The 23,316-nt window shown below is 36.7% G+C and overlaps 1 protein-coding gene across 5 annotated transcripts in view; it reads right to left on the reverse strand.

The window, feature by feature from the left end:
• ZFC3H1 (zinc finger C3H1-type containing) overlaps window positions 1-23,316 on the reverse strand; it is a 58,992-nt gene that overhangs the window by 26,171 nt on the left and 9,505 nt on the right. Inside the window, exons 1-9 of one of the 5 annotated variants that reach the window (XM_027107031.1) lie at window positions 22,294-23,246; window positions 17,011-17,427; window positions 10,389-10,453; window positions 7,057-7,255; window positions 6,585-6,808; window positions 4,655-4,778; window positions 2,430-2,527; window positions 759-968; window positions 395-559 (exon numbers count right to left, since the gene is read on the reverse strand). In XM_027107031.1, the coding sequence (XP_026962832.1) occupies window positions 395-559; window positions 759-968; window positions 2,430-2,527; window positions 4,655-4,778; window positions 6,585-6,808; window positions 7,057-7,255; window positions 10,389-10,453; window positions 17,011-17,427; window positions 22,294-22,891 (2,100 nt within the window). In that variant the 5' untranslated portion in view covers window positions 22,892-23,246. Of the gene's footprint in view, window positions 1-394; window positions 560-758; window positions 969-2,429; window positions 2,528-4,654; window positions 4,779-6,584; window positions 6,809-7,056; window positions 7,256-7,413; window positions 7,440-10,388; window positions 10,454-17,010; window positions 17,428-22,293; window positions 23,247-23,316 lie in introns of those variants that run through there. The other 4 variants (XM_027107033.1, XM_027107032.1, XM_027107035.1 and 1 more) reach the window with 4 other exon arrangements.

Consider the following 23,316-nt stretch of genomic DNA (forward strand, 5'->3'; position numbering starts at 1 on the left):
TAAAATTGAAAAACATCATAAGTTCTTCCATTATAGTACAGTCATTAATTGAAAAATTATGAGCCAAGATGGGAGAAATAAAAAATATATATAATTTGCTAAAACTGACTAGACAGAAAATCTAAATGGACCAAGTTATATGGAACAAAAACTGAGGAAATGGCAAAAAATACCTCTCTGAGGAAAATAATGCTTCCCAAAAAATATTATCATGAACTCTACCAGTTTACAAGTGAAGAAGCTGCTCCCATTTCACTATTAATAAATAAAAAATAATACATATATGTTTGTATATAATAAACTAGGAGTTAGGGAATAGGACAGCAAAACTGCAGACAAATTTCTCACAAGCTGTTTAAATAACAATAAGACTAATTATTTTGTTTGTTTTTACCGAGATCACAGTTCGTGGAAGACGAGGTCCTCTGTGAAACTTTGGGTTCTGTATCCTAGGCTGAGATACTGTATTAATACTGACTATCGACAGATTGCTTCTTGGCACAGGCTGTGAATTGTTCAGAACTGGAGGTGAAGGTGGGTCACTATTACTGGATGTTTCCTAAAGAAGAAAGAGACAGATATGAAGCAATTTTAAATGAAAAGAAATTTCTGTCCCTTTAAAGGTCTTGAGCAAAGTACTATCAGACTTATCCCCACTTTACTGAAAAGCCCAATGAATCCCAAACTAGCAGAGAAAAGTAGGGCTACCTAAAACTAAGCTCAATAGCACCACCTAGAGGTTCAGGTACCTAAATTACCTCTGGCTTGAAAGCTCTTTTATTCGCTAGAGATTTAAGTAGCTCTTCTCGGAGCAGCATTTCTTCCTCTTCTTCCTCATCTGCAAAAGGTGGTTTTGGAGGCTGTTCTGGATCTTCAGGTGGAAGAGGTGGTAAAGGTGGTAGAGGAGGTAGAGGTTCAAGAGAAACACACAAGCCTTCCACATAAGGCTGGCTCAAAGGTGGTATTGACTAGTTGTTTTTAAAAAAGAAGAAATAATAATTACTATGCAAATTTTACCCATTCCAAGTGTTTATCATTAGAGTAACATTAAATTAGAAAAAGGTATACAGGTTATTACTTTACTGTAAGCATAAGTGAACTAAGAATACTGGAAATCTCAAAACTAACCAAATCCAATATTCAGCCATGAAAAAGTATAATTTTTACAAAAAATCAACAATATTTGAAACATTTAATTTATAAACTTAAAAATAGAGAAATCAAACTTTACAGTGTCTATCTGCCTAGATGACTACCTGAAAACAAACAGATAACAAAAAATCAGATACAACACTTAAGTAAAAATCAAAACTTAGGAACCAAAGGGATTCTGGGTGGGCGTAGTCTAGAGTATCTCAAGAATTAATTGTAAAGAAGAGTCACCACTACCCTCATAAAATCCTTGTGAAATGGCTTCTTCGAGATTATCTATAAAGACAATTTTACCCAAATCCTTGAATTTGCACATATTTTTGCTTCAAAGACTTTCCAGTATTTCCCTTGGCATATAAAACAATTCAAGGAAGAAAGAAAAAATAAAAATGTTTCTCTCTCACTCTCTGCTCTAATATTCCCCTCATCTTCAACTTCCTAGGAGGACACCAGATATCTACCTAGGAACTGTGAAATGGCAAGGTCCCCACTAACCTATTAAGAGAGATCCAGTGTGACCTCTAGGTTCTCTCATCTGAAATAACTTCAGAAATTTTACTTTGTGATCCCCCACTTCCTTTTTTTTTCTTTCTTTTTTTTTTTTAACAGGGGACTGGCAGTTCTTTCAAAAGGTAGGGAAAAGAAATTAACTTGCATAGACAATGCTTTCCTTTTACTGAATTTTCAAATTAAAAGTAACTATTTAATCAAAAGAGGAGAAAGGAAAAAAGTTTCTAGAAGCACCTTAATGCACTTAAATCCCAATTCCCCCTAAAAAAATCCAAAACAATAGATAATTCTTACTCTGCTTCGGAATACATTTTCTGAGGAACAAAGAGGAACAAAGAGAAGAAAGAAGGAAACATACTAAGTACTGAAAGAAAGTCAACATGAGATTAAAAATTAGCTATGACTGCCTGGAGGGGTAGGAGGGAGGGAGACGCAAGAGGGAAGAGATATGGGAACATATGTATATGTATAACTGATTCACTTTGTTATAAAGCAGAAACTAACACACCATTGTAAAGCAATTATACCCCAATAAAGATGTTAAAAAAAAAAAATTAGCTACGAAAAAAATCTACCAAATGGATAGTCTGCCAATAACTAATCAACTGTTTATTCCCTAGATTTCATAGCTATTAATTCTGATAAGCAATTTTGATTTTACGCTCTCTTCAAACCTAACAATTAATTACAGGCCAGCTTTTCAAAACAAATTAGAAAAGACATAAGGCTACAAAATTTTCGTAGAAATCGTATCAATTCTCACTTACAGAAACCTGAGGTGGTGGAGGCAAAGAAACAGATGGTGCCGGAGAAAAATACCCCAATGAACATTCAGAGAAGAATGGTGGTTGCACTGGTGAAGGAGCTGTAAAAAAATTTTTTGTAAGAGTTTAATAATAGATGTATTTCAATAGGAATAAATTAAATTTATGGTATTTTTGAAGAAATAAAATTGCATCTAAGTAGAGTACAAGTGAGATTTTATTAATCTCCAATAAAATATTTGACTTCCATGAGACCACCTCCTTATTTTCCTTATATCATTACAAAATCAGCCATCCACTTACGCTGATATTTAGTCCCTCAAAACTCTCTACTTTGTTCTACTTTTCACCTAGTGGTGGTAACAGGGAATAGAGCAGGAAAGGCTAGAAACACACTTTTTTTTTTTTTGGAAATAAACATACTTTTTAAGAAATAGTAAAACAAAAAATTCCCCTGAATCTGCCAAAGTGTCCTAACCAAAGGAAAACAGTGATGTGGTGACTCCATTCCTCCCTTCATGTGGAGAAAAGTGAAGAAATGGACTATTTAAATTGGATAGAAAGCAAACAGGACTAGGAATGAAAAGAATTACCCACTGTATTTAATTATTAAAGTGTACACTTTTTCACATTTTAATAATTCTGGGGAATTCCCTGGTGGTCCAGCGGCTAAGACTCCCAATGCAGGGGGCCCAGGTTTGGTCCCTGGTGAGGGAACTAGATCCCACATGCCACAACTAAGAGTTTGCATGTTGCAACAAGAAGATCCCACATGCTGCAACTAAGACCCTGACGCAGCCAAATAAATAAATAAATAAACATTAATAATTCTGAAATAGTTACTGATGCATCTCAGTTAAATTGTTAGCATTTCTTCCTTGGCAGCAGCTAAAAATATTGATAATTGCACTTTTTACTGTCAGTGGTTTCTTTAGACTCACTGAAATCTGGCAGATTCAAAGACTACTCTTGCTACTCAATAACCATACAACCTTAGGGAAAACTAAAATTTCTTCTTTGTCCCCGTTGTCTCTCAAGTCAATATGGATATTAACCACATGCCTTATATGGGGCTGACCTGTGGCCCAAATGATGCCATTTGACTATACACTGACCTTTAGAACACTTTGCTTCTTAAAAACATAAATATTTGTAATGAATACGGCAAAAAGTTAAAATTTACAAAACTGAGTAGAGTACATTCTCTGTATAATAATTTTTTACAAAATTCTTTTAAGAGGGTAGATCATAAAATTATTTTATAGAAAGAGTAATAATAATATTGTCAATACTTGGGAACTACAATGAATCATCTCCAAGAACCTGGAAATATGAAAATTAAAGATTGACCAAAGAGAATTAAACTATGAAATCAAAATACAAGATTATTAAATATGAACCAAAACATAGTAACCTGAAAATGAGCACTTTTATTAACATTACCAAATCATACAGATTTTGCCTTCTCTCTAGGCACACTAAAGTAGAATTCTAGTTTAATTTGGTCTCACAATATGACCACTGGAAGAAAAACACTGATCATGTGGCCTTGCAGGTAAGTATTCTAGTTCCTAGAACACCAACTGCATTTGGTTGTCTGCCTCAGTCTTATGTGTGTTAATTAGTAAGAGAACAGGTCTCTCACAGCTGATCACCACTGAATATCAACTAAAGCGAGCCTCTAGCCCGCAAGGATGGTCATACCCTAAAATGTGCAATCTAACTGAGGTACAGCCCTAACAGTTCTAACCAGCTGATCCTAAGACACCACTAGTATCACTTTCCATCTCCCTATTCCTACAGATTATCATCAGTGGAAGGAGGAAGGAAGCCTAAAATCAAGAAAGATCCCCCCCCCCTTTTTTTAACTAAAGCGAAGAATGCCTTAGATACAAAGATACTTAAGAAAGCAAAGGTTTGTTTGTTTTTTAAAACAGTGTTCTCACCTTTCCCACAATCTTCACTTTTTAGATCACATAGTTAACAGTAAAACACTGCCTTCTTATTAAAATGCTATATAGAAAGAAATACTTAGAAATAAAGGTTAATATTACACATTTGAGGTTTGCTCTTGAATTATTTATAACACCAAATAATGTCTATGGTTGTACAGCCCACCAGCAAATCTCACTTTCATTACACATTTCTTGCAAGGTTTTGGGTAGCTTTGTGACGATTTTCTACTTAATAATTGTGAACATGCATATGTTTTAAGGTTTAGCTCATACCTGGAGAATTGGTTTCACTATCTGTATCCATAGCAACTTCTTCATAGTTATCATATTGATAAATGCCTCCTCCACTATCAGTAGGTTGCTTATCTAAGGATCGTCTCAGGTCAGGGTCTGAGGACTAATTACACAAGATTTTTTTTTAGTTTCACAATATTTTCTGTCTTAATCTATTCTTAGGCTAGAAATTACAAAACAATTAATAGTTATATTTTATGTAGAACAGTATCAAAAATCATGATGATCCAGTTAGAACTGCCTATCACATCTGATTGGGGAAATTCAACACACATGACAGGTACACTGTGGTTGACATTTTACAACTGTCAGAAAATGAAACTAGCAAGTACTATATATACAGATGAAATCTCCCAGAGTGAGCTGAGCCACTAAATAATCAGCTATTCCTCTAGAAAATAAGATGACCCTAAGCTCATAAATACTAATAGCCTCTCTCTGTAAGCTAAGAAATCAGATAAATGAATTCAAGTTTTATGTAATCAAAACTATATTTAGAATATTGCCCAAATAATCCTTAACATTTTAGTTATGAATAAACTAATGATAACTAAAGACTAAAAACTCTTGTCATATGCTCGTATGTTTTCTTTTTTTTTTTACTTCTTAAAATGTTCCACTCGGAGACAGTTTATAACAAATTGAAAACTAGCAAAAACTATCTGGGGCTTCCCTGGTGGTGCAGTGGTTGACAGTCCGCCTGCCGATGCAGGGGACACTGGTTCGTGCCCCGGTCCGGGAGGATCCCACACGCCGCAGAGCAGCTGGGGCCGTAAGCCATGACCGCTGAGCCTGCGCGTCCAGAGCCTGTGCTCTGCAACGGGAGAGGCCACAACAGTGAGAGGCCCGCGTACCGCAAAATTAAAAAAAAACTATCCAGATGGATATAAGAGTAACATACAACTATTAATACAATACTTCTCTAAAAAAAGATTCTATCAAAGTGCTTTCTGGAAGTTCAAAGTATGAATACTTATATATTCCTTACTTAAGCAAACCTAACTCTTGACTTGCTACAATTAAATAGCTCTTATTCTTAAATATCCCTCTATTCTTTAATAATACACCCACGAGTGTATGAGACTACACTCGTGAGTGTATTATTAAAGCTCAGAATTCTGAAATTTGTCACTGCTGATAGCAGTAGATCAGTATTAAATCTCCAGTTTACTTCCTAACACGATCCATAAAAGAAAATGACTTAGTCATTATCAATGACTTATACATAATAAAGGCTCACAAATGCTTGATAACTAAAGTCACATGCACTAACGCTATGACTATATGATGATTTAACTTTCTTTAAAATAGTCCATATCGGGCTTCCCTGGTGGCGCAGTGGTTGGGAGTCCGCCTGCCGATGCAGGGGACACAGGTTCAAGCCCTGGTCCGGGAAGATCCCACATGCCACGGAGTGGCTGGGCCCGTGAGCCATGGCCACTGAGCCTGCACGTCCGGAGCCTGTGCTCCGTGACAGGAGAGGCCTGCGTACCGCCAAAAAAAAAAAAAAAAAGTCCATATCAATTAATCATCACACATTTCTAATTCTACATTACTAAAAAATGGAAAACTAATAGGGAACAGTCATTTTAAGAATAAGTCCTCACTACAACTCAGTAATGCTACTTTCTTCTAAACAGAAAATGACAAAAAAGTCAAAAGGAAGCTTTTCTAACCATAATATTATATTAGCCTTTCATTTCTTTTATTTCTAATATCTATAACTATAAAAACGACTCATTCTCAATTATAACCTACCTTCCCTTCTTCCCAAGAGTTATTTATATAATGAGCTCTATCAAACAAAAGAACGTAATACTTTTTCTTAGTTGACTGAATTTATGAAATAAGACTATAAGGACAGTTAAATTTGAGTAATATTTTGATTTTGTATTTTTGAACTCCTTACTTTACTCCTTGATCGCCTCTTTCCACCAACCAATTTCATGAATCGATTGTATTGCTCTTCCTGATTTGAGAGATCTCGAATTTTTCTGATTTCTTCTTCTCTTTTCCTTCTCTCTTCTTCTTCAGCTTGTTTCCGTTGATCCTCTTCTTTCTGTCTTTCCTGTTCTTTTTGTTGTTGTAGTTTCTTCCATGCCTTTGTTTGCTGCTTCCTCAATGCTTGTTTAGCTTTAAATAAAAAATATAGAAACATCAGTATCTATTAGGGTTAGAATTTTCTAGAAGATAAAAGAAAATAAGAGCTTTAACAATTTTTTTCATTATTAAGTCATATATACAGCTGCTCCTCTAAGTTCATTTATATACGATTATACTTTAGTCAGGATATAATTCTCAGCTCAAAACTTTCTGAATTAAAATCTAAAAACCATACTGATATAGGAAATCAATTAAAAGAATTTAACAGAAATGATCACCTGTAGTGCTAACTTTTTTGGCCGAATGTGTTTTTGTACTGGTTTTAACTTTCTGCTGTACAGTTTTCATCTTAGTCAGCTTTTCTTTGCTTTCTTTCATCACCTGCTGTTCTTTTTGTTGCCATTTTTTACTGGCTGACTGAAGAGCCAAAAGACGAAGCTGCAATTCAGATAGCTCCTCTTCATCTTCACCAAGCTTCTTTAAAAAAAGAAACAGTTGCCATTTAAAGATTCTATTATTTGACTTTAAACATATTACCAAGTCAAATCTTTTATAAGATCAGTTAGTTAGTTTTAAGGCAAATACTTAAATGGTAAATATTAATACAAATAAAATAAGGAAACTGAATAACTTACCATAGCCCTATACTCTAATTCAGTCCCTGTAATACAAACAGAAGATCAATCTGTAGAGGGTATGTGTTTATATGTAAGTGTGAAGGGTTAGAAGGGGAGAGTACAACTGATTATGAAAAAAAAAAGTTAAGCGTTAGAGATTGGCATTTAACTGCCTCCCAAACAGGAGTAGAAATCTGATGGCAGTGAATGCAAGAAGAAATCAACCCAGGGGAGGTAAGGAATGAAGAACGAAGTGGTTCCATAATCATGTGTACTTGTACTAGCCTTACAAGTACTACACAGAACAGGCACAGTGAATGTCAAGATACAAATTTGCAAACTTTTTAAAATATATATTTTATAAATCTTTTATAAATCTTTAAATCAGTTTTTTTTTTTAAGAAGACATTGATGAAGCATGGTGTTTTTTTTTTTAAGATGTTGGGGGTAGGAGTTTATCAATTAATTAATTAATTTTTGCTGTGTTGGGTCTTCGTTTCTGTGCGAGGGCTTTCTCTAGCTGTAGCAAGCAGGGGCCACTCTTCATCACGGTGCGTGGGCCTCTCACTATCGCAGCCTCTCTTGTTGCGGAGCACAGGCTCCAGACTCGCAGGCTCAGTAGTTGTGGCTCACGGGCCTAGTTGCTCCGCAGCATGTGGGATCCTCCCAGACCAGGGCGCGAACCCGTGTCCCCTGCATTAGCAGGCAGATTCTCAACCACTGCACCACCAGGGAAGCCCCCTTTAAATCAGTTTTAAAGGAAAAAATATGTAAAGATTTGCTTGTATTAGAGCATTCCATGTTCTAAAGCTACAGATATTTATCTGAATATTGAAAATATTCTGAACACCCAAGACTTCTTCAGGGAAGCTAAAACAGGAAAACAGTTTAGGAACAAATGTATGAGAACTTTTTTTCAATTGAAGCAACTTCTTAATTTTTTCACTCCACTTTTTTTGAGTTAACTTTTAAAATTATTCTATTCTGTACATTTTAGCTAAAATATAACTGAAAATGTCAGGCAACCTAAGCAGAGGTTCTAAATTGGAGTCCATGAGACTTTAGTGGGAGAGAGATAAGGAGTCCTTTGGCATCCCCACTCCTTGAAGTTAAATACAAAGCTGTATGTGTTTTTCCTTTATGTGTATATATGGAAAAGGAGGGGCGACTCAAAAGAGGCTAAGACTCAAGAAGGTTAAGGCCCGCTTATCTAGTAACTTTCCCTTATAGGTGAATTGTAATTACATTTTTAAAATCCAATAAATTATTTAATTCTTAAACATAAAAAAAAAACCCAGTGGATCCTACCTAGTAGTTTAACCTTATATAGACTATTATAAATCTCTAATTAAACTACCAACACATATTTCAGTACTTCAGTTTAACCAAGCCAGGATACAGTTACTCTTTCCTTTTTTGGGAAATATATGTAACAAATGAGCTTAAAAATTATCATGAGTCTTTTTTACTCCAAGTAACTTAAACATATCAAATTCTACTGCTTGGTACTGAAGACCTACAGCCATGCTATCCAAAAATGGGACCAACAAGCCATGTATGGCTATTTAAATTTAGCTAAAATTGAATAACAACTTTATTTCCTCAGCCACACTAGTCACATTCCAAGTGCTTAATAGCCACATGTAGCTAATAGCTACCATACTGGAGAGTGCAGGTATAGAACATTTCCATTATTGTAGAAAATTCTATTGGACAGTGCTGATCCAGAGCTTAAGTAAAATAAAGCTATCATTACTGTTCCACTGAGACTTAAAAGTCTTTGATTATCTTTTGCTACTAACCCTTCTGGAATGAAAGAGACCACTGATTCTGTCATTCAACTATATGCTACTTAAAGCAGCTACTTGATCAGCAAGAGCACTGAGCCTCATTCAAACTCCTTGTTCTGACGCCTAAGTCCTATGTAACTTTAGGCAAGTCACTTAATCTATGCACATGAATCTTAGTTCATCTGTAAAAGAGATGTCAACCTATCTTACAGAGTTATTCAAAACCATACACATATAAATGCACGCACGTGTATGTGCACATGCGTGTGTATCTATTATATTATCATCCTTAAATTCAGGACCCTCTCTTTCCTAAAGCTTCTAGGCTCTTTGCATCATTTCAGTTTACCCATAAAAAGCATAAAAAACTGAAATCTTAATAGAAGAAACTGCAGATATTTCAGATCTCTAATTCAACAAACAAAAGGCTTGGGCCAGTGAATACCTATTACACGTCGAACACAGTGCTTGATGCTCTTGTACTTTATCCTGCTGAACCTCACAACAACCCAGAGAACAGATGACATTAAACTCATTTTGTAGAAAAGAAAACAGAGGCAAGCAAAGGCTAAACAGCATACACAAGGATCACTCAGCTAATAAGAGGAGCTAGAATTGGATACCAGGTCAAGGTTTGTCTAACTCCAAAGCTTTCTCACACAGCATAATCCCCCAAAATTAGGAAAAGAAAATCTGTGGAGGAAAATGAGAAGTTTCAAAATCCAAAAAAGCAGGGCTTCCCTGGTGGCGCAGTGGTTGAGAGTCTGCCTGCCGATGCAGGGGACACGGGTTCGTGCCCTGGTCCGGGAAGATCCCACATGCCGCGGAGCGCCTGGGCCCGTGAGCCATGGCCGCTGAGCCTGCGTCCGGAGCCTGTGCTCTGCAACAGGAGGGGCCACAACAGTGAAAGGCCCGCATACCACCAAAAAAAAAAAAAAAACCAAAAAAGCAAAAACATTATCTATAGATACATATAACATTTCAATTAAATTAAATGTAATCTAATTGAACCCAGTGGAGATACTCCAAGATGTCTCTCCAGATTTTCTTATCTTTAAGGCTTATATCCAAATGAAGGTATAGCAATGCTGAAAAACAAAAAATGAGTGAAAAACAAGACAATTTCCCTTTCAAAAGAACAGAGTAAAGCAGTGCAAGAATCAGTCTTACAGAGATATCCAATCTCACAAAGCAGTATCTTACCTTTTCAGATAGAATATCTGAGGCACTAATTCTTCTCGTTAAATTTTGTTCCTTATCTTCTAATCCTTTAAAATAAAACAGCATATTCTGAATGCTTTAAAAGGTTGCCACAATCAATTTAAAATGCTACATGATATTTACTAGTATTTATTTTAAACGGTCTCATTAAAGGGTCTCATTTTCTCAATCTCTCAACCAAAAGGAAAGAATGTTGTTAGAGAGAATGAAAATCTGAACAAACTTTCCACATCAGCCTCATTTCTGAAAGTTATAATGCAAAAACAATTCAAAATATTAAATTATAAATTAAAACTGCACTATGGTAAGAATGACTTCTGAACTAAAAATAATTATTTCAAATAAGAACAGAATTTACACAGCAGACAGACAAGAAACAAAGCTTCATTACTGAATAGATAATACACAGAAAAGAATATGTGATGATTAATTCAGACCTCAAAAGTTGAAATGAATTCAACATTTAGAGATTGTATTGGATTTATTCATTAAAGAAATGTCTTCGGGACTTGGCCAAAAAGTAGAAAAAAAAAGAAATGTTCTCTATTTATGCAGAAAAGCATCAACAGAAGTAGGTTAAGTATCAACCAAATTAAGTCCTTCCACACATTTTCCAGAATTCTAGCCTTGGGCCCAGATTTCTGATTAAGCTATTACAAAATCTTATTTATATATTATCTAATCTATGACAGCTCTACAAATTACACAGTAAAGTTACAGTACATATATAATAGTACTGAGAGAGGCACTTTCATAGCTAAAACAGATTAAGTTAAAAACTAAGAAAATCTTTTCTTAAGATGACACAAATAAATTTGCAAAGCTAGGATTCAACTAAGTCTAAACTCCAAGCCTAGTTTTTCTTTCCATAATACCACTACCAGTATTCCAAATATCCTAATTTGATTGCTCAAGACCTACTGATAAAAGAATAGGCAACTTATTCAATACATAGAAAAATTATTATATCAAGTACCTAGAAAAAGTAAATGGAAGGCAATCACCAAACTTTGAGTTAGGTCAGTTCTGCCATAAGGCTTGTTTTGGAAATATGAATTTGTTGCAACATGATTGATATATTAGAAAATAATCTGAGGACAACACAAATTTCACATTTGCTTACGTACAATTTGCGTCCAAGAAACACTAAGAGAATGCAGAAAGCTGCACCCAGGTGATCCATGTAGGAATATACAAATCCCACGCATGGTGATCAATTTACCAGCTACTTCAGTTCACTGTATATGCACACCCATCCCCATCTGGTGTTGCAACTTACTGTCCAATTTCAAATAACCTTCCTTGTTCTACTTCACAGTAACTCATAAGCTGCAGATCTACTTCCACAAGCACATTTTAGGTCTTTTCCAAGGTAAAGTGACATATTTATTGTAGTATTTCAAGCATTTTTACCCATTTAATGTGTAAACCTGCATTACCGTTTTTATTAGATTCCAATCTTTTTTCATGTGCCACTGACAAGGTTTTTGAGTGTTGTTTTCCCTAACACCATTTGCCCCTAGCCCTGTGCCTTTTATTGTGCAATTCTGCAGTGTAGTGATTTCCAGGAATGCATGTCACCTTATAACAAAACTGACCATACTTCAAAGAATAAGAGAATAGTAATAACTATTAGACAAAAATGAACAAGGAAAAAAAATAAAGACAGACTTTCCACAATAAATGTACAAAGAACTTTTCTCCTATACTATGAGTCATTAGTCATGAGAGTTTATTAGTTGATGAGGCTCTCTTTCATCTATAAAAGATGGCAGCACCTCCCTTTAAGGGAGCATAGAGGCAACTATGCACTAAGCTGGCAGCTACCTAATGAGCACAATGTCACCTGAAAAACAAGCACAAACCGTAAATTTCAGACCATAAATCTAACTTTACACAAAGATTAATAAAAGCAGGTTATGATTTAATTGACCAAACATGTAGTTTGGTCCTTCTGTCGTACCACTATCATGGATCTCTATAAAAATATTTCTATTTCAATTCTTACTCAATACTTCCGAAATGAAAATTGGTCTTGTGCAGTCATGCAGTATTTTTAAAATTATTACCTGAAATTCTAAACTGAGCTAGAGACAGTCAGGATATAGGTGGTAGCTAAAACCATAATAACTGAGAACACCCAAGGAGAAGAGAACGGTGAGGACATCAACAGTTAAGAAGTTACATAGGAAAAGTATTTTTTTTTAAAAAAGGAAAATCTGAAAGTTGCAAGAAACTACTGATGTGTACAGTAGCATAGAAATCCCCAAATTTCAGGATTAGTGAGAAAAACATCACTGAATATAACAGATGTGTCTACTCCCTACAGGATACTCTCAACATAGCAGCAGTGATCCTTTGAGAATTTAAAACAAATTATGCCAATCCTTTGCTCAAAACCCTGCAACAGCTCCTATTTCACTCAGAATAAAAACCATCTTACAAAATACATGATCTGTCCCAACTCGTTATCTCTGACCTCTTCTCTCCCACTACTCATTCCCCATCACTCTCTCTTCTTTAGTGGCACTGGTTTCCCTGTTATTCCACAAATATGCCAGTACCCTTCTGCCTAAGGGTCATTACTCTAGTTCAGTGATTCTCAAACTTTATCAAGTATCAGAATCAACAAGAGGGCTTCTTAAATACAGATTGCTGGGCCCCATTTCCAGAGTTTCCAATTTAGTACATCTGGGGTAGGGCCTAAGAATTTGCATTTCTATCAAGTTCCCAGGTAAAGAAGGTCCAAGGACCACAGTTAGAAAATCAATGCTCTAGCTATTTATTCTCTTTGCCTAGAAACCTATTTCCCCCATTTGGCTATTCCCCCACCGTCTTCAAAGCCTTTGTTTAAATCTCACCTTCAAATTCAGGCCTCTCCTGATCACCCATTAATACTGCAGCCTATACCCACTATCTCCATCCTAACTTACTTACTGCTATGCTTTTTCTCTCTCTACAACTGTTATTTACTCATCATATTTACAGTCTCCTCTTCTTAAAATGCAAGCCCATGAAGGCATAAATGACTGTCTATTTTCCACTGATGTACTTCCAAGAGGCTGGAATAAAGTGCTCAACTAAATTTTGAATAAATGGAAGAATGAAATAAAAAAGGAATGAAAATGAAAAATGAATTTTGCAATTAGGTCAAAGTAACTGTGCCATGAGTAGTTTCAGTATTCTGGTAGGGTCAGAAAAGCAAACTACATTGAGTTAAGAAGGAATGACAGGTGAAATGAAAGGAGTCAGCGTAGATTAGCCTTTCCGGAAGTCTAGTTGAAAAGACAGAAGTTGGGCTTCCCTGGTGGCAGAGTGGTTAAGAATCCCCTGCCAATGCAGGGGACACGGGTTCAATCCCTGGTCTGGGAAGATCCCACATGCCACAGAGCAACTAAGCCCGTGCGCCACAACTACTGAGCCTGCGCTCTAGAGCCCACAAGCCACAACTACTGAGCCCGCATGCTGCAACTACTTAAGCCCGCGCGCCTAGAGCCTGTGTCCTGCAACAAGAGAAGCCACCGCAAGGAGAAGCCCGCGCACTGCAACGAAGAGTAGCCCCCTCTCGCCAACTAGAGAAAGCCTGCGCACAGCAACGAAGACCCAACGCAGCCAAAAATAAATAAATAAATTTTTAAAAATGTTTTATTAAAAAAAAAGATAGCTGACTTTTCAAAATCAACAATGGAAGCCAGAAAATATCTTCAATATACTGAGAATATAATTAACTAATCTAGAATTCTAAACCTAAGAAAATTGTCTTTAAAATAGGATAAACAGAAATAAGGTTTTCATATAGCAGACACAAACTAAAGGAAATTCTTAAAAATGTATTTTAAGCATAAGTGATTCTAGACACAGAAGGAAGAGTGAGCCAAGAAAGTGTTAAATACATGGGCAAAGGTAGGCAAATACTGATCCTTGTATATCAGGGAAAGGGTAAATAACTTGATTAACTTTAAACACTGATAAGAATTCATGTTACAATTCCTAAAGGAATCAATGAGACCAAAAACTTTGTATCTAACTTCCAAATGAGTAAAAGAAAAAAAAAAAGTTGTATTAAAAAAAAAAGTCAAAAGAGGCAAGACAGAAAAAAAAGAAAAGGAAATAAATACAAATATCAGTAATCATGAAAAAATGTGAACTATATGTTCTTGTTAAAAGACAAAGATCGTCAGGTTAAACTACAAATGAAATCCAGCTCCATACAATGTACAAGTAACATTTGGGACATGAAGATACAGAAAGACTGAAAGGATGGAAAGTGATATACAAAGCATATATACTTAACAAGAGAAAGACGGTGTGTTTATTAACATGAGACAAAATAGTCTTTTAGGCAAAAACATTACTAGAGATAGAGATCACTACATAATAATGAGAATAATAAGTCAATTCCCCAGCTTCAAAGTATTTAAAGCAAAAATTGAAAACTAGAAATCCACTACCATACTGGCAGATTTTAGCAAGCCTCTCAGCAATTGACAGATCAAGCAGATCAAAAAATGTTCATATCTTAGAAGGAAGATGTGAACATAAAAGCTTGATCTAGGGGCTTCCCTGGCGGTGCAGTGGTTGAGAGTCCACCTGCCAATGCAGGGGACACAGGTTCGTGCCCTGGTCCGGGAAGATCCCACATGCCGCGGAACGGCTGGGCCCGTGAGCCATGGCCGCTGAGCCTGCGAGTCCGTAGCCTGTGCTCCGCAATGGGAGAGGCCACAACAGTGAGAGGCCCGCATACCTCAAAAAAAAAAAAAAAAAGCTTGATCTAACAATCCAAACATTCCTTTCAAACACACAACAGTTACGAAAATCAATCACATACTAGACAATAAAGCAAGTCTCTACAAATATTTCAAAAGATTGCTACTATATAGATCTCATTCTCTGACAATGTGATTGACTTAGAATTCAATGACAAAATATACACCTAAAAAACCTACGTGTTTTGGAACACACTTCTAAACAGCCTATAGGCCAAAGAATAACAAAAATTAGAAAACACTTAGAACTGAATGAAAAAAATTTACAAATGACAAACTGAGATGCAGCTAAAGTAGAAGTTTCATAGCCCCAAATGATGTTAATAGTAGAGTGGCTAAAAATTAATGAGTTTTAAAAGCTGTGGACTTATTTCTGGGGAAATTTTTAAAAGATGATGGGAGACACAATTAATAACTGCTGTGGATAATAAAAATGTAAGATTCTTCAGAATAACTTAGTATAAACTGTACAACTTACAGGAAACGAGCACATTACAAGAAAAATAGTTTACCTAAACTGCCTTAACCAGAAATAGAAAACATAAACAGTCAGTAGTTTAAAACCTTCCCAGAAAAAAAGCCATCCTGGCCCAGATAATTTTATCAGCAAGATCTACCAAATATCCCAGGAATGATTCCAACCTTAAAACTATCCCAGAGAACAAAGAGGAAACCACTCCCCAACTCATTCTGAGCATCATAACCTTATACTAAAACTTGTAAGGAAAAAAGAAGGAACAAAACTACAGACTATGAACCTACGTGAAAAATCCTAAACAAAACATTAGCAAACCTTTATCTATGAAGGTTTTGTAACTGCCCCAAACTGGAAGAACCAAATGTCCCTGAAGTGGGAAATGGATAAACAAACTGTAGCATAGCCATATGGGGCATTCAGCAATAAAACAGAAATGAACTACTGACATAAGCAACCACATGGATCAATCTCAAATACACTATGCTAAGGGAAAGCAGCTAGGGTTAAAAGGCAATGTTCTACAAGACTCCATTTATATGACATTCTGGAAAAGGCAAAAGTATAGGGTCAGAAAACAGACCAGAGGTTACCAAGTAGGGTTGGTGGCATGAGGGAATCGGTGGGAGTTAATGAAACTGTTCTATGATAGTGATGGCTGGCAATGGTTACCCAACTGCTTGCATTTGTCAAAACTCAAAGAACTATACAGTTAAATGGGTAAATTTTTACTGTATATAAATCATACATTCATAAAAAAGAGGAAAAGAAAAAATTAACAAACCAAATTCATGATGTATAAAAATGATATATCATGAACTAACTGGATTTATCCCAATCATACAAGGGTGGTTTAACACTACAAAAATCAATTAATATAATCCATTACACTAATAAATTAAAGGAGAAAAATTAGATGCTCTTCTCCATAAATGAAGAAAAAAGATTTGATAAACTTCAAAATCCATTCATGCTGAAAATTTCAAACAAGGAATGGGGGCTGGGGTGGGGGTGAACACTTCCTTTACCCAATAAAGGACTCCTACAATAAACTTAGCCAACATCATATCTAAAAGTAAATGGCAAAAGTATCCCCTGTAAGTTAGGGAACAAAGGTGCCCACTACCACTTATGTTAAAAACTGTATTATTAGTCCTGATCAGCACTTAAGGCCAAAAGTGGTGAAAGATCAGAATGAAACAAAACTTGTCATCACCCAACAATACGACTATCTACTATCTGCAAAAAGAATTCACAGATAAAACACCAGAATCATTTCAATGAAGTACACTACCAAAATAACTAGTTACCCCTTTAGAGGAAGAAGCATATCATCACTAATTGAAATTTTAAATTCCATTACCTTGACTAGATTCAGTAGTGTCAGATTTCAGGGAAAGCTGTTTTGTTCCATCTTTAACTTTTTTCAACCGGTTCTTATCTCCTGGTAAAGTCAATTTTTGCCTGAGTGGTTTTAATTCAAATGCCTGAAACGTTTTGACCTGTGTTTTCTCCTCAGGAGCTACTTCTTTACTTGAGTCCTTTATAATACTGACATTATCAGTGCTTGTTTGGTCCTCAAAGTTCAGTGTTTTAGGATCTTCTTGCACATTCTCCTCTTTGCTACTCAAAGCTAGTTTTTCATCCTTATTGATGCACTCTAGTTCCAACTGTATTTGCTTATACTTCAAAAGTAAATCTTCAAAAGTTTCTTCCCCACAGTTTTCACTTTTTGATGAATAATTCTGTTTTCTTGATGGAGATCTTCCAAAACTTTTAGCTGAACAGCATATTAAGGAAACCAGTTTCCAAAAATTTTCCAGTTAATTTAACAAAAACACATTAGACTATAGATGAATTGTCTCCCTTTTTCATGTTCTTCAAGGAAGATGAACTGATATTTTAAAATTACTAAATGCCATTTAACACATGTGCTGCTAATGCCCACTTTCATTATGTGCCCATACTTTAAAATTAACAAGTATGCATATAAATAGTCCACTTACAAAATCACTCGTGTCACTTATTACCTGTTGTATCCACAGGTATTACACCTAGTTAGGTTATAGCATCCTTCCTTCTGCAGGTTATCAGGAAAGCCCATAATGAGCTGGATGTTAGAGATTCCTTTCTGAAGGAAGAGGGGAGAAACTGAATGGTTTGTCACAGATGTGGATAATTTACACTTCAGATAATCAGAAGAAAACGTTTCTTCTTTTTAATTAGTTTCTTGTCATGTCTCAAATTTTTAAAAAGAGATAAAAAATTAACACTGACAATAGTTAAGACTAAGTTATGAATAAGAAACACTGTATTAAAAACCTAACAGATAACAAGTACAGAGCTCATCAAGTATACTAACATCCAACATATATATAACTAAGACAATGAAGGCAGTTAAATAATAAAAAAAAAAACCTTAAGTTGTATTCAAAATGTATCTTCTAATTTTCCCCTGAAGAAAAGGATATCTAAAACCAATTACTTTTGTTTTTTTTTCTTCTCTAACATAGTGATACATAAAACTTAACTTCTTGGTTGGAAATGGCTACAAGGTTCCAAACTACAATTTTTATTCAAATTAATTCATACATATGAGAACTGTTCCACCTCACTTCTCCAGCCTAGAAATTAACAAAAGACAAGTAGTGGTTTTAATATGTCATTTATAGATCATTAAATTCGCTACGATATAACATTACAGTTCCCTAAATAGTTTCTTCTCTGTGTAACAACTTAACGGAAAAGCAATCTACAAAGATTTTTTTTTTTTTTTTGCAGTACGCAGGCCTCTCACTGTCGTGGCCTCTCCCGCCGCGGAGCACAGGCTCCGAACGCGCAGGCTCCGCGGCCACGGCTCACGGGCCCAGCCGCTCCGCGGCATGTTGGATTCTCCCGGACCGGGGCACGATCCCGCGTCCCCTGCATCGGCAGGCAGACTCCCAACCACTGTGCCACCAGGGAAGCCCCCAAAATTTTTAAACTTCCCTAATGACCAATTTAAGAATGGGAATTACCACCAAATATTTTAGAAACTAAATGAGCACTACACCTGAAAATCTTTAACAGTTCTGCAGCAAAACTGTTCTAGTAAATCTGTTTTTCTGATCTCTTCAGAGCTCAGTTTCTTGAAACAATACTAGTTTCTCATTACCTGTCTTACTCCTCCACCAAATGGAATCTGGCTTCTGCTGGCTGAGTTTATCCACCCTGACTTCTCTGCAGCACTAAACACTGTAAACTACTTCTCTCTTAGCTTCCGTAACTCTACTCTCCCTTTGTTTCCTTATTTTTTTTTTGCCTGTAAGTTTTCATGACTCCTTTCTCTTCCAACTACTGCAAAAATGGTGCTCGCCAGTGAGCTCTAGTCTCTCTCTGTCAATTTTGAGCGTTCTAATGCACTCCCATAGTTTTGGCTGGTGATAGCCATTTAGGGTTCTATCTCCCACAAGCCATTCTCCATCCTATTGGTAGACTAATCTTTCTAGAACACAAATCTGATCAGATCTCATCCCTTGTTTTAATCTAAGAATAGAGTCCAAAATCCTTAAAATGGCATATAATGCTTTCATGATTCCTTTCCAATCTCACCTCTTCCATGTTTATCACAATTTATGCATAGCTTTGTGTCTAGGTTCTTCTGTTCTTCAAATTGACCCCAATTCAAATATCACCCACTATGTGAAGTCGGGCAATTACTTGCTCCCCCACCCCAACGTTACATACTCTCTGTACATAAACTATGTAATTATCTACATTTACATCTCACTTTTCCAATGTAGCTACAGTAACTTAAAAAAAAAAATATGACTAGAGTCCTTGGAAACATTCACAAAGGGAAAAGATTCAATACGCTAACAAAAAAATAAAATAACTAAAGGACAGAAAAATGAGAAGCAACTGAGCTATGACTAATTAATCTCCTTCAAGGCTAAATGAAATCTCCTACTTCTGTCTATGTAGAACAGCTACGATGATACCAGCACTTAAAAGATTTGAAATTGGTCAAGATGCAATTTCTAACTGAAACCTGGTTTAAAAAAAGAACTGCCATTCAACCTTTACAATTGCAGGTGAAAATGGAATGACTTTCTACTGATGAGACACTGGACTCATTATGTTAGCTCTGATCAGATTTGAAAGTTTAAATCAGCAGCCATCCAAAGGAGATATATGCTAAGATTGATTGACAAAGTGTCTCTCACTAAGGAAAATTAAAAATGAATGAGAATGAAAATAACTACTGCAATAGAATCTATTTAGTGTATTACATTCTGATAGAATCTAATATCTAAATAGAATATGGATCTAAGTAAAATAGAATCTAAATAGAATCTAAATAGAATAATGGTTATTCTATTTCTTTAAAGCTGCATCCAGCATACCTTAATTATTACAGAAAAAAAAAGTTTTAAAAAACAAAAACCCACCTGCATTCATGCTACCTCACTTCTAGATTATGGAAGTGAGTCACAGAATAATCCTTCTTTCTTAATGCAATATTTGTAAAATGTCATTATTACAATCATACAGTGGAAATATGAATTAAACTTAGTACAATCATGGTATTAAAGCAATTTGAATTAACAATATTTTGTATTACAAATTTTGTTTGCTCACATTACAGAACAGTGGCTGGGAGCTATGTTTTCCTTCACAAATTCTTATAAAGAATACCACCTCTAGGATGGATTAGTGATACTTCACAAGGAAAACAATGAGCAGAAGATCAAAACAATCATCCTTAAGTGCAGCATCTGTGAAAAGAAAAACAGCAAGAGAGCTCATTTCTGATAAGTTACTACAGAGATCAAACTGGATATTTTCCCATACTTGTTTCACAACATCATGTGCCTGTTCATTAAAAAGAACATATAAGATTAACAATTAATAAAGGTATGTGGTAGAGGTATTGAATGAATGGACAGAAAGAAGGCAAAGGCAGGAGGTAGGCAAGTCCACGTACCACTTCCTTCTCTAATATAAAATAAACTAAGAAAAAACTTTAAGCTCCCATAGTACTTTTTACATACCTGAATTTGAACCTTTTACACTGAACTATAATTATTTACATTTGCCTCTCCAACACAAATTAGAAGTTACATCTTCGTATTCTTAAAAAATTTACATATTTGTACTTAAATAGCCTTTCCATTTTTAGGCTCAGAATTGACAACTAACAAATCCCTGGTTAAAAAAATATCTTGGGCAGAGGTTTTCTAATTTTATTGAAAGAGCATTCCTCTTTTTAAAAGTTAAATACCTACATGATTTTTTTTCTGAAACAATCCTGGAGTGCTCCTAACCCACTTTTGATTGTAGAAGTTTTTTCAGAGCAGTAGCACCAGAAGCTCCTACTTCTTACCTAAACCTACATTTCTGGTCCCCTTCCGATCCCGACATCTGGGAAAGACAGTTTGGTCCTAAGTATTCCGTGAAAAAAATGTTGAGTGTCTCCCAAACAAATGTCTTTATATGTAAGTTTCATATATAATGAATATATTAAAAAATCATTACACCATGGAAATTACAACCAGTAATAAATGTTCTAAGTAAACTATTTTTATGCAGTTATCATGGAATATGTCAAGACACAGTTCTACAAAAAATCTGAAAAAGTATATATTACATTACTACAATAAATTATAATATATATATAACTGAATCACTTTTCTGTACACTTGAAACACACGTTGTAAATTAACTATATTTCAATTAAAAAAAAGTTTTTTAAGACATAGTTCTACAAACACGTCTTAAAATGGCAAACCCTCAGATGAGTAAACTCAGGAATGTTTACGATAACTATGAAAAAGATTAGAGGGAACAAAAAACAGATTATTTTGCTATTTTCCTTCTTAACCTCTCCATAGATTCCACCTTCCCATAAACCCCATAGTTTCCAATATATTAAAATAAAAATGCTGTTAAGTTTCATTTTCTATCTAGCCCACATTTGTCAGCAGTAAGAGTTATAAAATGTCCAAAATGTGAACATAATAGAAAAGTTAAGAAGGTAAAGTTTTCCCCAAAGATATGTTAATTTCAAACCTCTGAATTTGAGTTGGCGAAGAAGATACCAGTTCTTTTTTTTTTTTTTTAACTTTAAAAAAGCGGCAGTGTGTAAGAGTAAATCAAGAAAGCTAGAAACAGAATCACAAATAAAACCAGTAGGATTATGAACGATGAAACCTCACAATTTTCAATGTGACACTGCAATATGAAATAAGCAACAGTATTCCCCAAACTTTTTATGGCCAGTATCTTTTTTCTCCCTCTAACAATCTAAGGCAACTTCACGTAACAAAGTTCCTGTACTAGCAAAAACAAAGGCTAATGAAACTTGGGCTTCTGATGTAATACTGCAAATCTGATTTTACACTGTCTCAGATTCCACCAGTTTGGCCCCCATCCATAACACGTTCATGTTAAAAAGCAATACACCCAATAAAGCAATTTTAAGAAATAACGCTACAGTTTGACACATGGGTGGAGATTACCAAAGAACCGCCTACGCTAAGTATACTGACACAGTGAAAACAAGCGGTTCTGACGGTTCCGAAAAGTTACTCATCTCACAGATCTGAGAAGACGCTAAAGGGAACTTCAGTGACACACCCAGGGCAGACCGCCACGTTAAGGATACAACTCTTCCGAGGTGGAGAGGGCTCTCGCCAGCTCTGACTGCTGCCGAATCCGGATCCAGCTCCTCCTCCCAGAGGAGGTCTGCCCCCCGGCTTGCCTCCTCGCTCACCCCCTCCTCGCCCCCGACTCCAGCGACTCCCACCCCGGTAAGGCCTGCCTCGAAAACGGAAACGGTCCAAGGCGATGTGGCTCCGTTCCCAAAAGGACGGCCGGGGGCTGCTTTCGGACAGTGAGCTCGAAGGCATCCGCACGGAGGGCGGGTGAGACCGGAACGGCTCTTTGGGTCGGTAGCTGCTGTGTCCCCTGAGGTGGCCCCGCTCCGACGCGTGCCGCGAGCGTGAAAAATTCCTCAGCTGCTGCTGAGAAGAGGACGATGACGAGGAGGAGCCACCGCCTCCGCCGGATCCACCGCCCCGGGCCGGGTGAGGAGGCCTTCGCCGCGGGTACGGTAACAGCCCGCCGCCACTGCTGGTGCTGCTGCTCCGGCTCCGTACCTGGCTGTTATTATCGTCGTCGCTGATCTCCCCATCTTCAAGCTCCCCTTCTTCCTTGGGCGAGAGGCCACTGGAGGCCGGGGCCGGAGTATCTGCAGTCGCCATCCCGGGAGCAGCGCGTTCCACACAACCTTAGCGCTCTGTCCGGGGATCCGCCCGTCAGCTGCCTTCCTGCTCAGTTTCCTTCTTTCTCAACGGACCCGGTCGGTGCGGCCTTACCCTACTTGCTCACCTAGCGGGCTCTGCTCCCCAACTTCCCCGCACCCCAGCTCTTTCTCGCCGGACCGTCGCAACCCACTTCCCTGCCCTAGCGCCCCCTTGCTCCTCCGCGATCTGGGCTCTTCCGCCTCGCGAGAAGAGAGCTCTGGAAGTGGCTCTGCTCGTGACGTCACTTCCTGCGGCACGCAGGAAACAAGGCTCCCAGTTCACGCGATAATAATTAGGACAACGCGATTCTCACTGGGAGTTGTAGTCTTTTTTTTTGGCTCTCGCTTAGAGTTTGTCCTTCCAGTCTGAGGCCCGTCCCCACT

Source organism: Aethalodelphis obliquidens, unplaced genomic scaffold, assembly GCF_003676395.1.
Source record: "Aethalodelphis obliquidens isolate GAN/ISIS:26980383/991018 unplaced genomic scaffold, ASM367639v1 scaffold8, whole genome shotgun sequence".
Taxonomy (NCBI): Eukaryota; Metazoa; Chordata; class Mammalia; order Artiodactyla; family Delphinidae; genus Aethalodelphis; species Aethalodelphis obliquidens.